General features: G+C 30.5%; 1 protein-coding gene across 1 annotated transcript; it reads left to right on the top strand.

The window, feature by feature from the left end:
* Positions 1–7703: 7703 nt before the first annotated feature.
* On the top strand, positions 7704–11403 carry LOC11424904 (WAT1-related protein At1g68170). Its single transcript, XM_003593069.4, has 7 exons — positions 7704–7985; positions 8273–8335; positions 9049–9165; positions 9785–10034; positions 10149–10307; positions 10480–10631; positions 10781–11403. The coding sequence occupies exons 1-7, from the start codon at positions 7783–7785 to the stop codon at positions 11019–11021; spliced, it is 1185 nt and encodes a 394-aa protein (XP_003593117.2). The 5' UTR covers positions 7704–7782; the 3' UTR covers positions 11022–11403.
* The last annotated feature ends 1454 nt before the right edge of the window (positions 11404–12857 follow it).

Genomic DNA, 12857 nt, shown 5'->3' with positions numbered 1-12857 from the left:
AGGGGAATATGAGTTCCACCACGGTGGAACAATTTTTAGTCAAATTTACTTACCTTCTAGCCGAACTTCGAATTACTATGATCCATTTTCCGAGGAATCAGAGGGTTAACACAAAAAAATAAATCAAATCATATAATAAATGCTCTTATTCTTGCAAATCTATAATTATCATATTTTTTTATGAGTTTTTATGAGATATCTATAAATCATTTATTTATTACAATAATAGTACTAATTTATCACGTGGTCTATCACAAATAGTTGTTAAATAAAACTACTGTCCCGTTGATTGATAAAAAATCGACTTTTACCCTTCACTTATCTCCATAGTGAATACGACAGTGATGATATCTTTGGTGAATACTCTATCCGTTCTCTAATATAGGTATTCATTGTCTTTTTCACATTTCTTAAAAAAAGTTGTCAGTATAATTAACGTGTTTGTTTTGTGTGTTAATATTATGAAATTGTTCTTTGTTTGTATGTGTATTAAATTTGACTTTTTCATATTTCAAGACAAGATAATAGTATTAATTAGGGGTATGTTTAGAAAAATAATAATAAATGTATTTAGTAATTTGAAAAGTGGTTTATATTTAAGGGCAAAAATAAAATTAAATGGATGTTTAGATATAAGGATGGAGGGAGTAATAACTAACAAGTATACAAACAATGATTATTTGTTTTAGCCGAGAAAATGTGGCCTTATACTCCGAAGTCCAAATCAAAATGTGTCTCCTTCCTCAATCACTTGTAGAATGGTAGTGTGTTGGGATGATCTTGTAATGAACCAAGATAAAGTTTTTTTTTTGAAGAAGTTAAATATTGTTCCACCGAAATTGACATTAGGAAGAATTGTACCCGTAACCTTTGGAAGGAGCACACTCTCAGACCCCAAGCCAATACCACTACACCAACCTAAATTGGTTTATCTTGTTACGCCTATGGATTCCCTTCTTAAACTTTAGGGTGGACATTTCTAATCTTAATATTAGACTATTACAGAGAACTTTTTAGATACATTTTGACAAGTGTCAAATTTTCAAGCTATCCACCTATATCACAAAAACTCAAAGATAACTTTTTTAGCCAAATTTAGCTTTCATGGAATAGGAGGGAAATCTTTTCATTTGAAATTCAAATCCACTAAAAGACAAGTGAAAGATGCTATCTGATCCACAATTTTAGCCAAACATATCATAACTCAAACCATTCCCATGCGAATTTTTTTTTTCTGCCCTTATTTAATTCCAAAAATACAAAAATGCCCCACTTTTGAAAAAAATTGCATAAATGCCCTACTTTTCAGAATTTTCTGGTACCTTGCAACCCCCACTTGCGGGGTACCTTAAAAAAAATTTAAAAATTAAGTACATTGCTACCCCCACTTGCGGGGTATGAATTTTTATTTTTTTTATTTTTTTTATTTTTTTTTAAAAATAAATAGATTGCTACCCCCACTTGTGGGGTAAGCTTAATTTTTTTAAAATGTTTTTAATACACCCCGCAAGCCCCACTTGCGGGTTAGTTTACACTAAAAGACTTTATAAGGATTGCACGGGTCTGATCACTAGTACGATCTCATATTTGTAAGGATTGACTTCGATCTCGCTTTCAATGAGATAAAATATCATACTTTTTCATGTTCAGACTCTACATGCACACTTTCTCAGGGTTCAATCTCATGTTGTATCTTTGGACCTCTCGAAAGACTTTATCCAGATGAATTCTATGGTTAGAGAGTTCACCCCTCCATGTGAGATGACTCATTATTTCACTCACTAATTTGCTATGGACTTACACACTGCCATAATTTGAAATCAAAGTGTCATTGCAAAAACATCTTTTTCACTTAGAGAAGAAACATACAACCCGATATATGAAATTTAAGCATCCGGCGTGAAGACCACATCTCCAAGTTTCGGTGATCAACTTCGTGTATTCACACACGAACAATACAAATGCATAAAAAATAAACATCAAATAGATGTACTTTTACTAGACCTGCATTAAATGTCCTCGTGAGCTTAACTCAGTTGGTACGGACAATATATAATATATGTTAGGTATAGGGTTCAAACCCCAACCACCGCAAAAGAAAAGACTTGCACTAAATAACTACACACGAAAACAGATCGTTCCCAAACACAGCTATGCATTAATATTTTGATGAAATGGTTAATTGTTGTTGTTGTCAAAAGTTTTTAAATTCAATGTTCAATTTTTTTTTTGTTAGGTAGTCTAGTGGCTAGAATTCACCTTTTTCAAGGTGAATAAGTGGGGTGTCCGGGGTTCGAACCCCCACCCCTGCATATAGCAATGTATGTCCCTGCCAACTGAACTATGCTCACGAGGACAATATGTTCAAATTTGTTTAGGGTCTATTGAATCGATAAATGTAAACAAGACGAAATGGAACTCAAATCAACTAAGGTGAATACTCTTTGTACTCTCAAGCTTTGTCAAATACTTATCCATTATTCAATAATAATTTTTTTCTCCAAATAGCCTACTACTAGACATTCATCTCTTAATATGACAAGTAGAGTATCTCGAGTTTAAACTCAAGCTCCTATATATAGTATGCATTGTCACTATTAACTGAGTTATGCTCACGAAGACAATTTATTTTTTTGAAATCCATTATTCAATATTTAATATCATGTTATTCATTTATAATTACCTGAGTTTTTATTTGGTGATTGTATTTGAACGTTTTAATTTGAAATTAATTTTTCTAAAGACCTCTCATTAAACTGTAACATATCTCTTACCATGTGACCTAAATGCTACTGTGCTATTATAGGACACATGCTTGAAGTTGAAAACTATGTCTGATGTAAAGACCGCATTTTCTTTTCTTCTTTGATTAAAGTGACACGCATGCAGCACTTTTGCAAATTTGAAGATCGATGCGCACTAAGATATGACCAAGAATTAAATAAGCAACTTTTATGCCTTCGGTGCTTTGTCTCTCTATATACTACTACTAATAATCTACTAGTCATTTTAGTGGCATTTGAAAGCATATGCAAAGCAGACACTTATATATCACCACCAATCAACAAAATTCCAATTGGAAGCATGTTAGAAACTGCGCGAAAGGATGGCTCTAAAGTCACGTCATTTTGTTTTTTAATAGGGTCATACTATGATGCTAGGGTAGGGTACTATAGTGTTAGTCTCCATATCGTATTTGTAAAAAATGTTTGCACCCCAACCAATACTTTCGAAAAATGTTCCATCAGAAATCGAACTCATGTTCTCCTGACCAATTAATCATTAATGGTACTTATTAACCACTTAATCATTTGCTTGATTATTATATTTTTTATAAAGGTTAAATATGTAAATGGTCAAAATTTTGGTGTTAGTTCTTGTAAAACTATGTTTTATTTTTTGTTTTTTTATTAATTCTTGCAATATATGACTATTTGTTTTTAGGGTTAATGGTGCTTTACCTCCCTGTAATTTTTTTTTTTTTGATTTACCTCCCCCCAATTTTTTTTTTTTTTTTTTAAGGGGATAAATCAAAAAGAATATTTTACAGGAGGGAAAACAAAAAATGACCTATATTACATGGGGGTAAAGCACGATTAATCCTTGTTTTTATTGTTGTTACTTTTTTTTAAGGTTTTTATTGTTGTTACTTTATTTAATCATTATAAAATTTATTCGTATTGAAATTTATCATTGTGTATGAATTATGCTAGCAACATACTCTATATATACAATAAACTTTGATTAATCAATTCAAATTTAAATAAGTTCCATTAAATATATGTGAGCCGTCCCATAAGTAAGTGTAGCTCGGTTAGTACTACCATAGATAATTTGTGTAGAGGCCGGAGTTCAGACTCCTAATTTCCCACTTCTCCACACATAACGTGCCAAAAAAAAAAAATATGACAAAAAAAAAAATGTGGAGCCTACATATTTCATGTGTACCATTTTAATTTCAACCAATAAAAAAGTGTGTTAGAAAATGTGTTCTACTTTACTAACACTCATAAAATATTTGATGTTAATCCATCAAAATAAATACTCCACATGACCACTTTTTAATATGAACTTATTTTATTGTGACTGTAACAAAACACCACTGATCAAAACCAAGAAATTGAATATTTTTGGTGGCGTGAGGAGGTGTTGGTGGATGTTCAACAACTGGGTTCGATCATAACATTTTCATCCGGTTCGACTACTACATTATCTGGTGGTTTGTCGAGATGGATCGATGATGTTGCTGCTGTGAAGGTGGATTTTATTGTTGCGATGGTTGTTGTTGTTGTTGCAGAGGTGGATTCGTTAAGGTGACATCGATTGTTGTTGTGGCGCGAAGGTGGTTGTTGTTGTTTCAATCGTTATTGCTACCAGTGGTTTTTCAAAGGTTGTTGGTTGTTGTGTTGGTTCCTGACGTTGTTGTTTGGGGGTTGTGTGCGAGCAACAGATTGTAGGTGGTTGAAGTTATTTTTTGTGGCAGCTTGTGATGTTGGTTGAGGGTTTTTTATGTATGTTGGGTGAGGGTTTTGGGTACAACTTTTGTTTTCCTTTGTATGTTGCTACCTTAGGAATCCTAGTCTAGCATTCTTTGTGCTGGTTAGAACTCATTGTGATTTTAATCAATTCAATTTTGCCTTCTTAAAAAAAGAAAAGAAAAAAAGACATTGAATATTTTCAAATACTACCTACAAAAAGTATTTTTACAATGGCTTGGCTAAAGTATAAACCTTGTACCAAAAAATAAAGTATGCTTAAACCTTTAATAAATTAATTGATTGATCTTGAGACCCACTAAGCTTTTACATGTGCCTTTCTGCAACTTTCCTTGTTGATCATTCGGTGTGGTGTGCGTTCTTGCATAAATTTCTATGCAAGTATTAACATCCAAAATGACATTTGCTTCTTACGTTTACGTTAGATATATGTTGAGCTTTGACGACAAACTCTAACAATTTCCAATGACCGAAAACACTTTGACAACTACTACTATAAAGCAATAAATAGAAAGGGAAACATGATGTTAACTACATCTTACAAGAATTGATTTTTCATAACTTCCTTTATGAGCAATTGCATCTACAATGAGAAGTCAATTTCAGAAAACTTGTTTCACTTATATTGGATGAGACTGCCCCATATATGCAAGAAGATATCAAATAAAGTATAACTTAACTGATTTGAGCTGAAAGATAATATGTTGGAGGTCCTAAATTCAAACTATAAGAAAAAATATTTTAATAACAGGCTACTAACACTTTCAATTCAAAAAATAACACCAATGTAAAAGATTTTTTTGAAAGGATTTCTACGTAGAGTGATATTAATCTTTGATTATGCTAAAAAAAACGTCTCAAATGATTGCAAATGGACTAAAAGTGACCCGAAGACACAATTTAAGAAAACTCGTATAATATTATTACCTTAGAAAGTATGTATTAATTTTTTTTATGATTTAAAAATTACGATTTCAAATAAAAGTTTCTACTTTATTTTTTCTAACAAATATTTTTCATATTTGTTAGCAATAAGGAAAAACATATTGTCGAGTGGTGTGTAAATATCAATGACCGGTCCTAAGATTTTTATGCTTTGACGATTCAGTAAAGTTGCGTTCTTTTAATTATTTTTTATGGAATGTTCTTTCAATTATTGAATGTCTTTGTTCTTGCATTTTTTTATTGAAAAGATTCGTTCGTATATAAGATTATCTAAAAATATATTTTCAATAGAATTAACCAAAGTGAGTCAAAAGGAAATATATGTATATTTTACTAAATAAGAAGTAAACATAATAATTTTGGTGCCTAAATACTTGGCAGCTGCCTCTCTCGACTCTCATTTGATTTTTATACAATAAAAAGAAAGATTACACACTACAAAATGTCCTTCATATAGAAAACTTGTTACATAGGATTTTTTGTTAGAGTTGGAATAAAAAATATTAAAAAATAAATATAAATTAATTAAATAATAATTAAAAACAGTATAAGTAAATATAGTATGGAGTAATTATTTGAGTTTAAACTTTAAACAATTTCAGAAAAAATTCCTGTTAACGGAGAGTATGATATTTTATTTCTTAATTTTATTTTGGCCAATTCAATATCGTTTACTAAATATTACTTTTTTTTTTTGTTGAATATTGATTGGTAATTATTGTTCAGGTGAGCGTTAAGTTGGTAGAGGGATATATATATATAAGGATTGTAGTTTAAACCTCAAATTTCTTAATTATTCGAATTTCTAATCACCGTACTGGTTTGACAAAAAAATTGAGTGGTAACTTTTTATTTATAAATTATTTAAGGAGAAATTATTATTAAAAACTATGATATTAATGATCAATTTATCATTGAAGTGACATTTCTTAGACTTGTCAAAATTAAATAAAGAATCTTTAAAAGGAAAAAGTAAAGCTAAACGTAACAACACACAATTAGATTCCTAAAAAGAAAAAAAATACACAAGTAGACGAGATAATCAATTCTATATATAAGAGAAAAAAAAGATGACATCAAGTTATTTTTGTATAGGTCATATATATTTATCTCTTTTTTAAACCCTGGCCAATAACTTTTCTTCTTGATCTATCGAAGAATGATAATTTTTTCTATGTCAATTTTTTTTTCCCACAAATCTAACAATATGTTATAGGTTATGTTTGACATAACCATTTTCATTTTATAGTACATAACTTATATATTATAAGCTTATATCATTAAAGTAGATATGTTTTATAAGCTCGTATGTTCAAAATAGTTAAGGCATTGAGATCAACAACATACAATTATACTAATACTTTAAAACTACAAGAGAGATATACACATTTCTATCCAAAATCTTACAATATAATGTATTATATGAGTCGTCTCTTTTTCTTTTTGAGAGGTCTCATCTCTCATAATCTAACATTTAATTCATTTATAGTCAACATAGGATTAAACTACCCATACTTGAAGAGTTTGCAAGCCAGCCTGCCCTACTTCGCTTTTTCAGCATGTTAAACCGGACATACCAACTAAAGGGATGAACTCAAAACCTTAGCATAACCTGTCAAAAATAACGGGTCATAAAAGGTAATTTGACTGGTCGAGCTCTTTTTGCCACCCTTGTCTATCTACTTATTGATTGTTTTCGAGTATGTTGATCACAATCTATGAAGCATGGATATAGACACAAACACGACACGGACACGCCGACATCATTAATAATTTAAGAAAATCATATAATCATGTGTAATTATATGTGTCGTGTCGGTGTCCGACACGCTACTTGTCTGATACTGAGACATGTGTAATCTGAAGAGTTTCTGTGCTTCATAGATTGCAATACTACTACAAGTTGATTATCATGGAAAATGAAATCAGTCCTCGCGCAGAGAGCATGAATTAATATATATGGTGGAGTTATTGAAGAGGTGGAAATGGAGAAGTTACAAATAGAGTAATCAAGTTAATATCTCACTGAGTTTCATGCATAGCAGCATGCAGTAGAGGCAAACCCTTATTATTGAGGCCCACGAAGACCAATTTCGCACGTGTCAAATAAGAAGCTAAAACGTGTAAGTTTTTCTATAGTAACAACGTAGATGATGACGTGTAAGTAACCAAACAAACAAACACTGCCGCTTTAATTCACCTTTGGAATCTTCTTCATTCACTATAAATACAGACACACCCTTCTTTGTTTCATTTCATCTCATGCATGTGTCACTTAATATTCACTCTCTTAATTAAGTGAAATTTCAACGTAAATATATACACACACACACTCGTGGTGATGATGATGAAGAACAATTTGTGTAATGTAGTGCAAGGTTTGAAGCCAACGTTGTTAATGGTTATGGTGCAAATAGCATTTGCTGGTGTTAATGTTCTATACAAGTTAGCTGTAAACGATGGCATGAGTTTAAGGATTGTTGTTGCCTACCGTTTTATATTTGCAACTGCTTTCATAGCTCCAATTGCTTTCATTCTTGAAAGGTGATTTCATTCATTCACTCTTCTTTGAACATAAAGATTTTTTTTTTATAACATAAATATATTTGTTTAAGAGCTTATGATCAAATCAAATCAAATCAATTTGTGAGAATATATGTTTTTTATTCTAAGCTAAAAATATTTGAGAACGTTCTTTTGAAGATTCGATCATTTCTTTTCATACATATAGCTTAGGAAAGTGGAGAAGCTGGTAAGAGCCAATAATGACAGTAAATCACATTAACCTAATTAATTAATTACCCCACTTGCTTTTGTTAATTTTGCTGCAGGAAGAAGAGGGCAAAGATGACTTGGACAATACTGTTTCAGTCATTTCTATGCGGTTTATTTGGGTAAGTGACACATTTATTTTTTATAACATATGCTTGGTCCTTAATTATCGTTTGCATGAAGATTTTCTTATGGTTATGTTTTGATTCAATTAACAAGTTTGAAGAGAAACAAATGTCAAGTACGAATGTAGTAGTGGTGAAAATTCCGAATTGTCCTAGCCACGTACTATAAAGCATGTGTGACTCTTTCTTGACCATTGATTTGTATTTCTAGTCACTATATTTACGTCCACTTTTCAAGACTTCAACAAACAAGCATATACTCCAACTATTTTAAGTGGACATAGTCGATGTTTCAAACTCAGTATAATTAAAAAACTAAATATAATATTGGGAATTATATACTTATATTTTTTGGTGGTGGCCGAGGTTCCAGATCTTGTATATATTATGCATTGTCCCTATCAATTGAGTTAAGCTCACGAGAACGAGAATTATATACTTATTATATTATATGTAAATTTGCGCATGCTAAAGATGTTTAAAAAAATAAGTTACATTGCAACTTGTAAATTTAATAATAATATGTATATTTTTAATAAATAATTATTGTTTAACACGTACAATCTTGCAAATGATATGATGCTGATGTTTGTTTATTTGATGCTGATTCTAACTATTTTACTTTTTCCAATTACTATTGTTGTGTCAACCTCCATTTATATATTTCATAGTTTACATATGTATGTTTTATTTTTATATTTTTCATGTAGGGGATCATTAGCTCAAAACTTTTACTTACAAGCCCTGACTTTAACTTCAGCAACATTTGCATCCGCAATGGCCAACCTTATACCAGCTGTAACCTTTATCATGGCTGTTTCCTTAGGGTAAGTATTAAGGCTCATTTTGTCATCCAATTATAATTTACAAGTTACTATTATATGTGTTGTTTTAAATTTAGAGTTAGCATTAAAGATTAAACTATCAAATTTGTACTACCTATATATAGACACATACATAAATAGAAAATAGTCTTTATAGAATTAAAATGATAAATTTTCATAGACTTTAGATACTAAAATAAAATATTTGAGACATTATTTTTTTGGAGAAGATCAAGAATTTACCTGCTAAATCGGTCATTTGTTCCAACATTAAAATAAACAAATTTTTTTAGAGAAAAATAAACATTTTTTATAGTGTAGTAATAATTTATAAATAGTATACCAAATAAAAAACTACCTCAAAGCATCTTTTTGTAAGAGGAAAAAAAAGTAAGAACATCATCAGAAGAATTGTATCTCAGTCTACTTTAAGATATATACTTTAAGAAAAGTAAACATTTGCTTCTTCAAAAAAAGAAAAGTAACCATTTCTAAAATTTATCATTGGATCAATTTCTTATTATTTATTTACATTTTTTACAAAACAAATAAGTTCTACGAAAGTTTGAATCACAAAGTTAATATATAATTTGCTGATCCAATGAAACTTTTTTAATTTCAGTATGGAAAAATTGAATTTGAGAACAAAAGCAGGGAAGGCAAAGATATTAGGTACACTAACAGGAATTGGTGGGGCAATGGTATTGACATTCGTTAAAGGTGTTGAAATTAAGATGGGATCATTCCATTTAAATCTTTTACATCATCAAAATGGTGTTGTAACACACACTATCTCCACTGCTAATACCATTTCGGGTTCTCTATGTGCCTTGGCTAGTAGCATCTCTTATGCACTTTGGCTTATTATTCAGGTTTGATATTTTTTTGGTTAATAAATTATTTATACAAATATCAATCAATCAATGAAAATTATTTTAATTCAACAAATTTTTTTTTATTAAGTAATTAATTAATTTTTGGTACAGACAAAAATGAGTGAAAGATACCCTACTCATTACTCAAGCACAGCGTTGATATCTTTTTGGGCGTCACTTGTTTCCATTGTGCTTGCTCTATGCTTTGAGAGAGATTTGAGTCAGTGGAAATTGGGTTGGAATATTAGACTTCTAACAGTTGCTTATGCGGTATGTTAGCTTAATGCACTTCTCATCTATGCGTCATTTTTTTATAGTACTTCAACAAAGGTTAAAAAAAGAAGAAGCATTTAAATGTGTTTTTTACATTATAAAAATAGTCTAATATTCATTCTACACGAGGCTCAAGATATACCATTACCATGTAAATTGAATTGTGCAGGGTATAGTGGTTTCAGGAGCAATGGTAGCTGTAATTTCATGGTGTGTACACATGAGAGGTCCATTGTTTGCCTCAGTTTTTACCCCTTTAATGCTTCTCATGGTAGCTTTGGCTGGTTGTACCATATTGAATGAGAAACTACACCTTGGAAGGTATATTTGCTTTTCTCAATTTTATTAATCATTCTAAGAATGTTTTTGAAATACTAAGTTGTTTAATTGGACCCTAATTTTTTGAGGTAAAATCTAATACTTACTTTATTGGCACACTTAAAATTTGTTACCTTTGTTAACAATTTCAGCATTATTGGAGCGGTGTTGATTGTATGTGGCTTGTATGCGGTTGTATGGGGTAAAAGTAAAGAGATGAAGAAAAAGAATCAATTAGTGCCATCAAAAAACCCACATGAATTTGACCCAGTTGAAATAGTTGTGAGGTCTATAGAAAAAGATAAAAGCAACCTCAACAACAATAATCAGATGGTTAAGGATAATGAAGATTCACAAACAGATGAACATGAACAACAAAGTCAAGAAAAATGAGGAGGGGTAAAAGAAGTTGCATGTAATGCCTAAAATATGGAGTATCAAATTATTATATATCACACTCCTACATGTTGGTCCAAAATGAGCGTGACATCGTTCTAGATTGGCCAAAAATGCTACCAGCGGACCCTATTTTGATTCTCCAACTAAAATACATTTGAAGACCAAAATGAAGAAAAAGGGAAACATTTTAAAGAACAGAAAGTGTTTAATTCAGTGAACTCTTAGCTGGACTTGACTCTGTTATATACAATTATAATTTTGTTAAACTGCTTAGATTTATATATCTCATGGTTGTTAAAGATGTTATGTTTTGTTCTGATACTCATAAGCTTCTGTTACATACAATATATGCAAAGTACTTCTTCTAGTTCTTTAAGATGTTTAATTATCATATTTGGTTTTGGTTCAATCTTTACAAATTGAAAAAATATTGTTTTTAGTCCCCTAATGTCAACTGATATGGCCCCACATATGACGTTAGGGACTTAAAGCAACAACTATATCTAATCAAACAAAAAGAAAAAAGACTTACATGGACTAAAACAAAACAAAAAAGTTATAATTGTCATGACTACAATCATATCTAAACTATAATCTTTTAAACTTACAATTATAACTACACTTTTGTAAAAAAAACAATGTAGTACTAAAATCTAATACATGCATATTTAACATATTTCAATTGGTTTACAAGAAATGTAAAGAGAGCAAGGGATAGAGGTTCGAAACTAGGATAATTTATACGGATTAAACCCTATCGTCTTTATAGGGGATCTAATCTTGTTCGATGAAAAATCCACCGGATTTCTTTCTTTAACTACTATTGTGATGAATAAAGTGTTGTAAAATATTTACATAGAATTCTATCCAAATAATAATCAACATATAAAAACAAGAAATAATTAAGTATTAAAGAGAATAAACAAGAGAGATATCAAGTAAACTTATCTGTGCTATATATTAGTCTATGACTTGGCCATCGATACAGGTCCATCGTTATCTTCCACTGACAATTCTATAAAACCTACACAGTAGTAAACCGCTATATAACCTGAGGTGTGCGGATTTATCCGCCTCATAAGCGCAAATCCTCCAGGATTCAGCAGGCTCTTCTTGAATTGAAACCAAGGATTCAGAATTATCAAGAAGAAATTCTTTCAGGAGGATGTAACCCAGAATTATATGTCAGACTCATGAAAATCTATTCATGTATAGTTTGAAGCATAAAATGTAAAGGAGGGATTTTTGTTTCAAAATATTGATCAAAGCAACAAGTAAAAAAATGTAACTTCCTTCTTCTTATTCTTATGCTGTACGTGTATCATTAGGCCAAATGTAGTTGTTTAGTCAAGCAAGAAAGAAACCTTAATAATAGCCACATTTAAGAGATATCAATAGAAAGGCAGTTACAAAATATAGAATTAAAAACATGTTACAAAACCAAGTCAAAGTTTATAATTAACAATAAGATAATTATTTTCTATTAAAATATTTTTCTATATTTCTCAATAGAAAATATGAGACACAAAATAATTGAACTTTTGAAATACACTCCAAATTTACAACACAAAGTGCTACAAAGTTTATGTTACAAGTAATTCCATCATCCATCTATGAGTTTTGCTACCAAAATTCTACGCTTTTTATCTACTTGAACAAGAACAACTCTAATTTCTAAAATTCGAATTAATTCCTAGAACTTTTTACCTCAAAACGTTCAATCCCTTTGCATCGTGTAGTCCTTCAACAATCTTAACCGAATATTATTTCACTACCAACGGAAAGACTAGCATTGGCGTAATGTAATTGTATGTATAATTACACTCCTCT

Source organism: Medicago truncatula, chromosome 2 (assembly GCF_003473485.1).
Source record: "Medicago truncatula cultivar Jemalong A17 chromosome 2, MtrunA17r5.0-ANR, whole genome shotgun sequence".
NCBI classification, from domain to species: Eukaryota; Viridiplantae; Streptophyta; class Magnoliopsida; order Fabales; family Fabaceae; genus Medicago; species Medicago truncatula.
This window is presented reverse-complemented; position numbering and strand designations above follow the sequence as displayed.

Bases quoted from the DNA above. Each gene is read 5' to 3' on its own strand.
- LOC11424904 (XM_003593069.4), top strand. From the start codon at position 7,783: ATGATGATGAAGAACAATTTGTGTAATGTAGTGCAAGGTTTGAAGCCA. The intron at 10,035-10,148 runs GTTTGATATTTT...TTTTTGGTACAG, and splicing joins CACTTTGGCTTATTATTCAG to ACAAAAATGAGTGAAAGATA. The intron at 10,632-10,780 runs GTATATTTGCTT...TAACAATTTCAG, and splicing joins GAGAAACTACACCTTGGAAG to CATTATTGGAGCGGTGTTGA.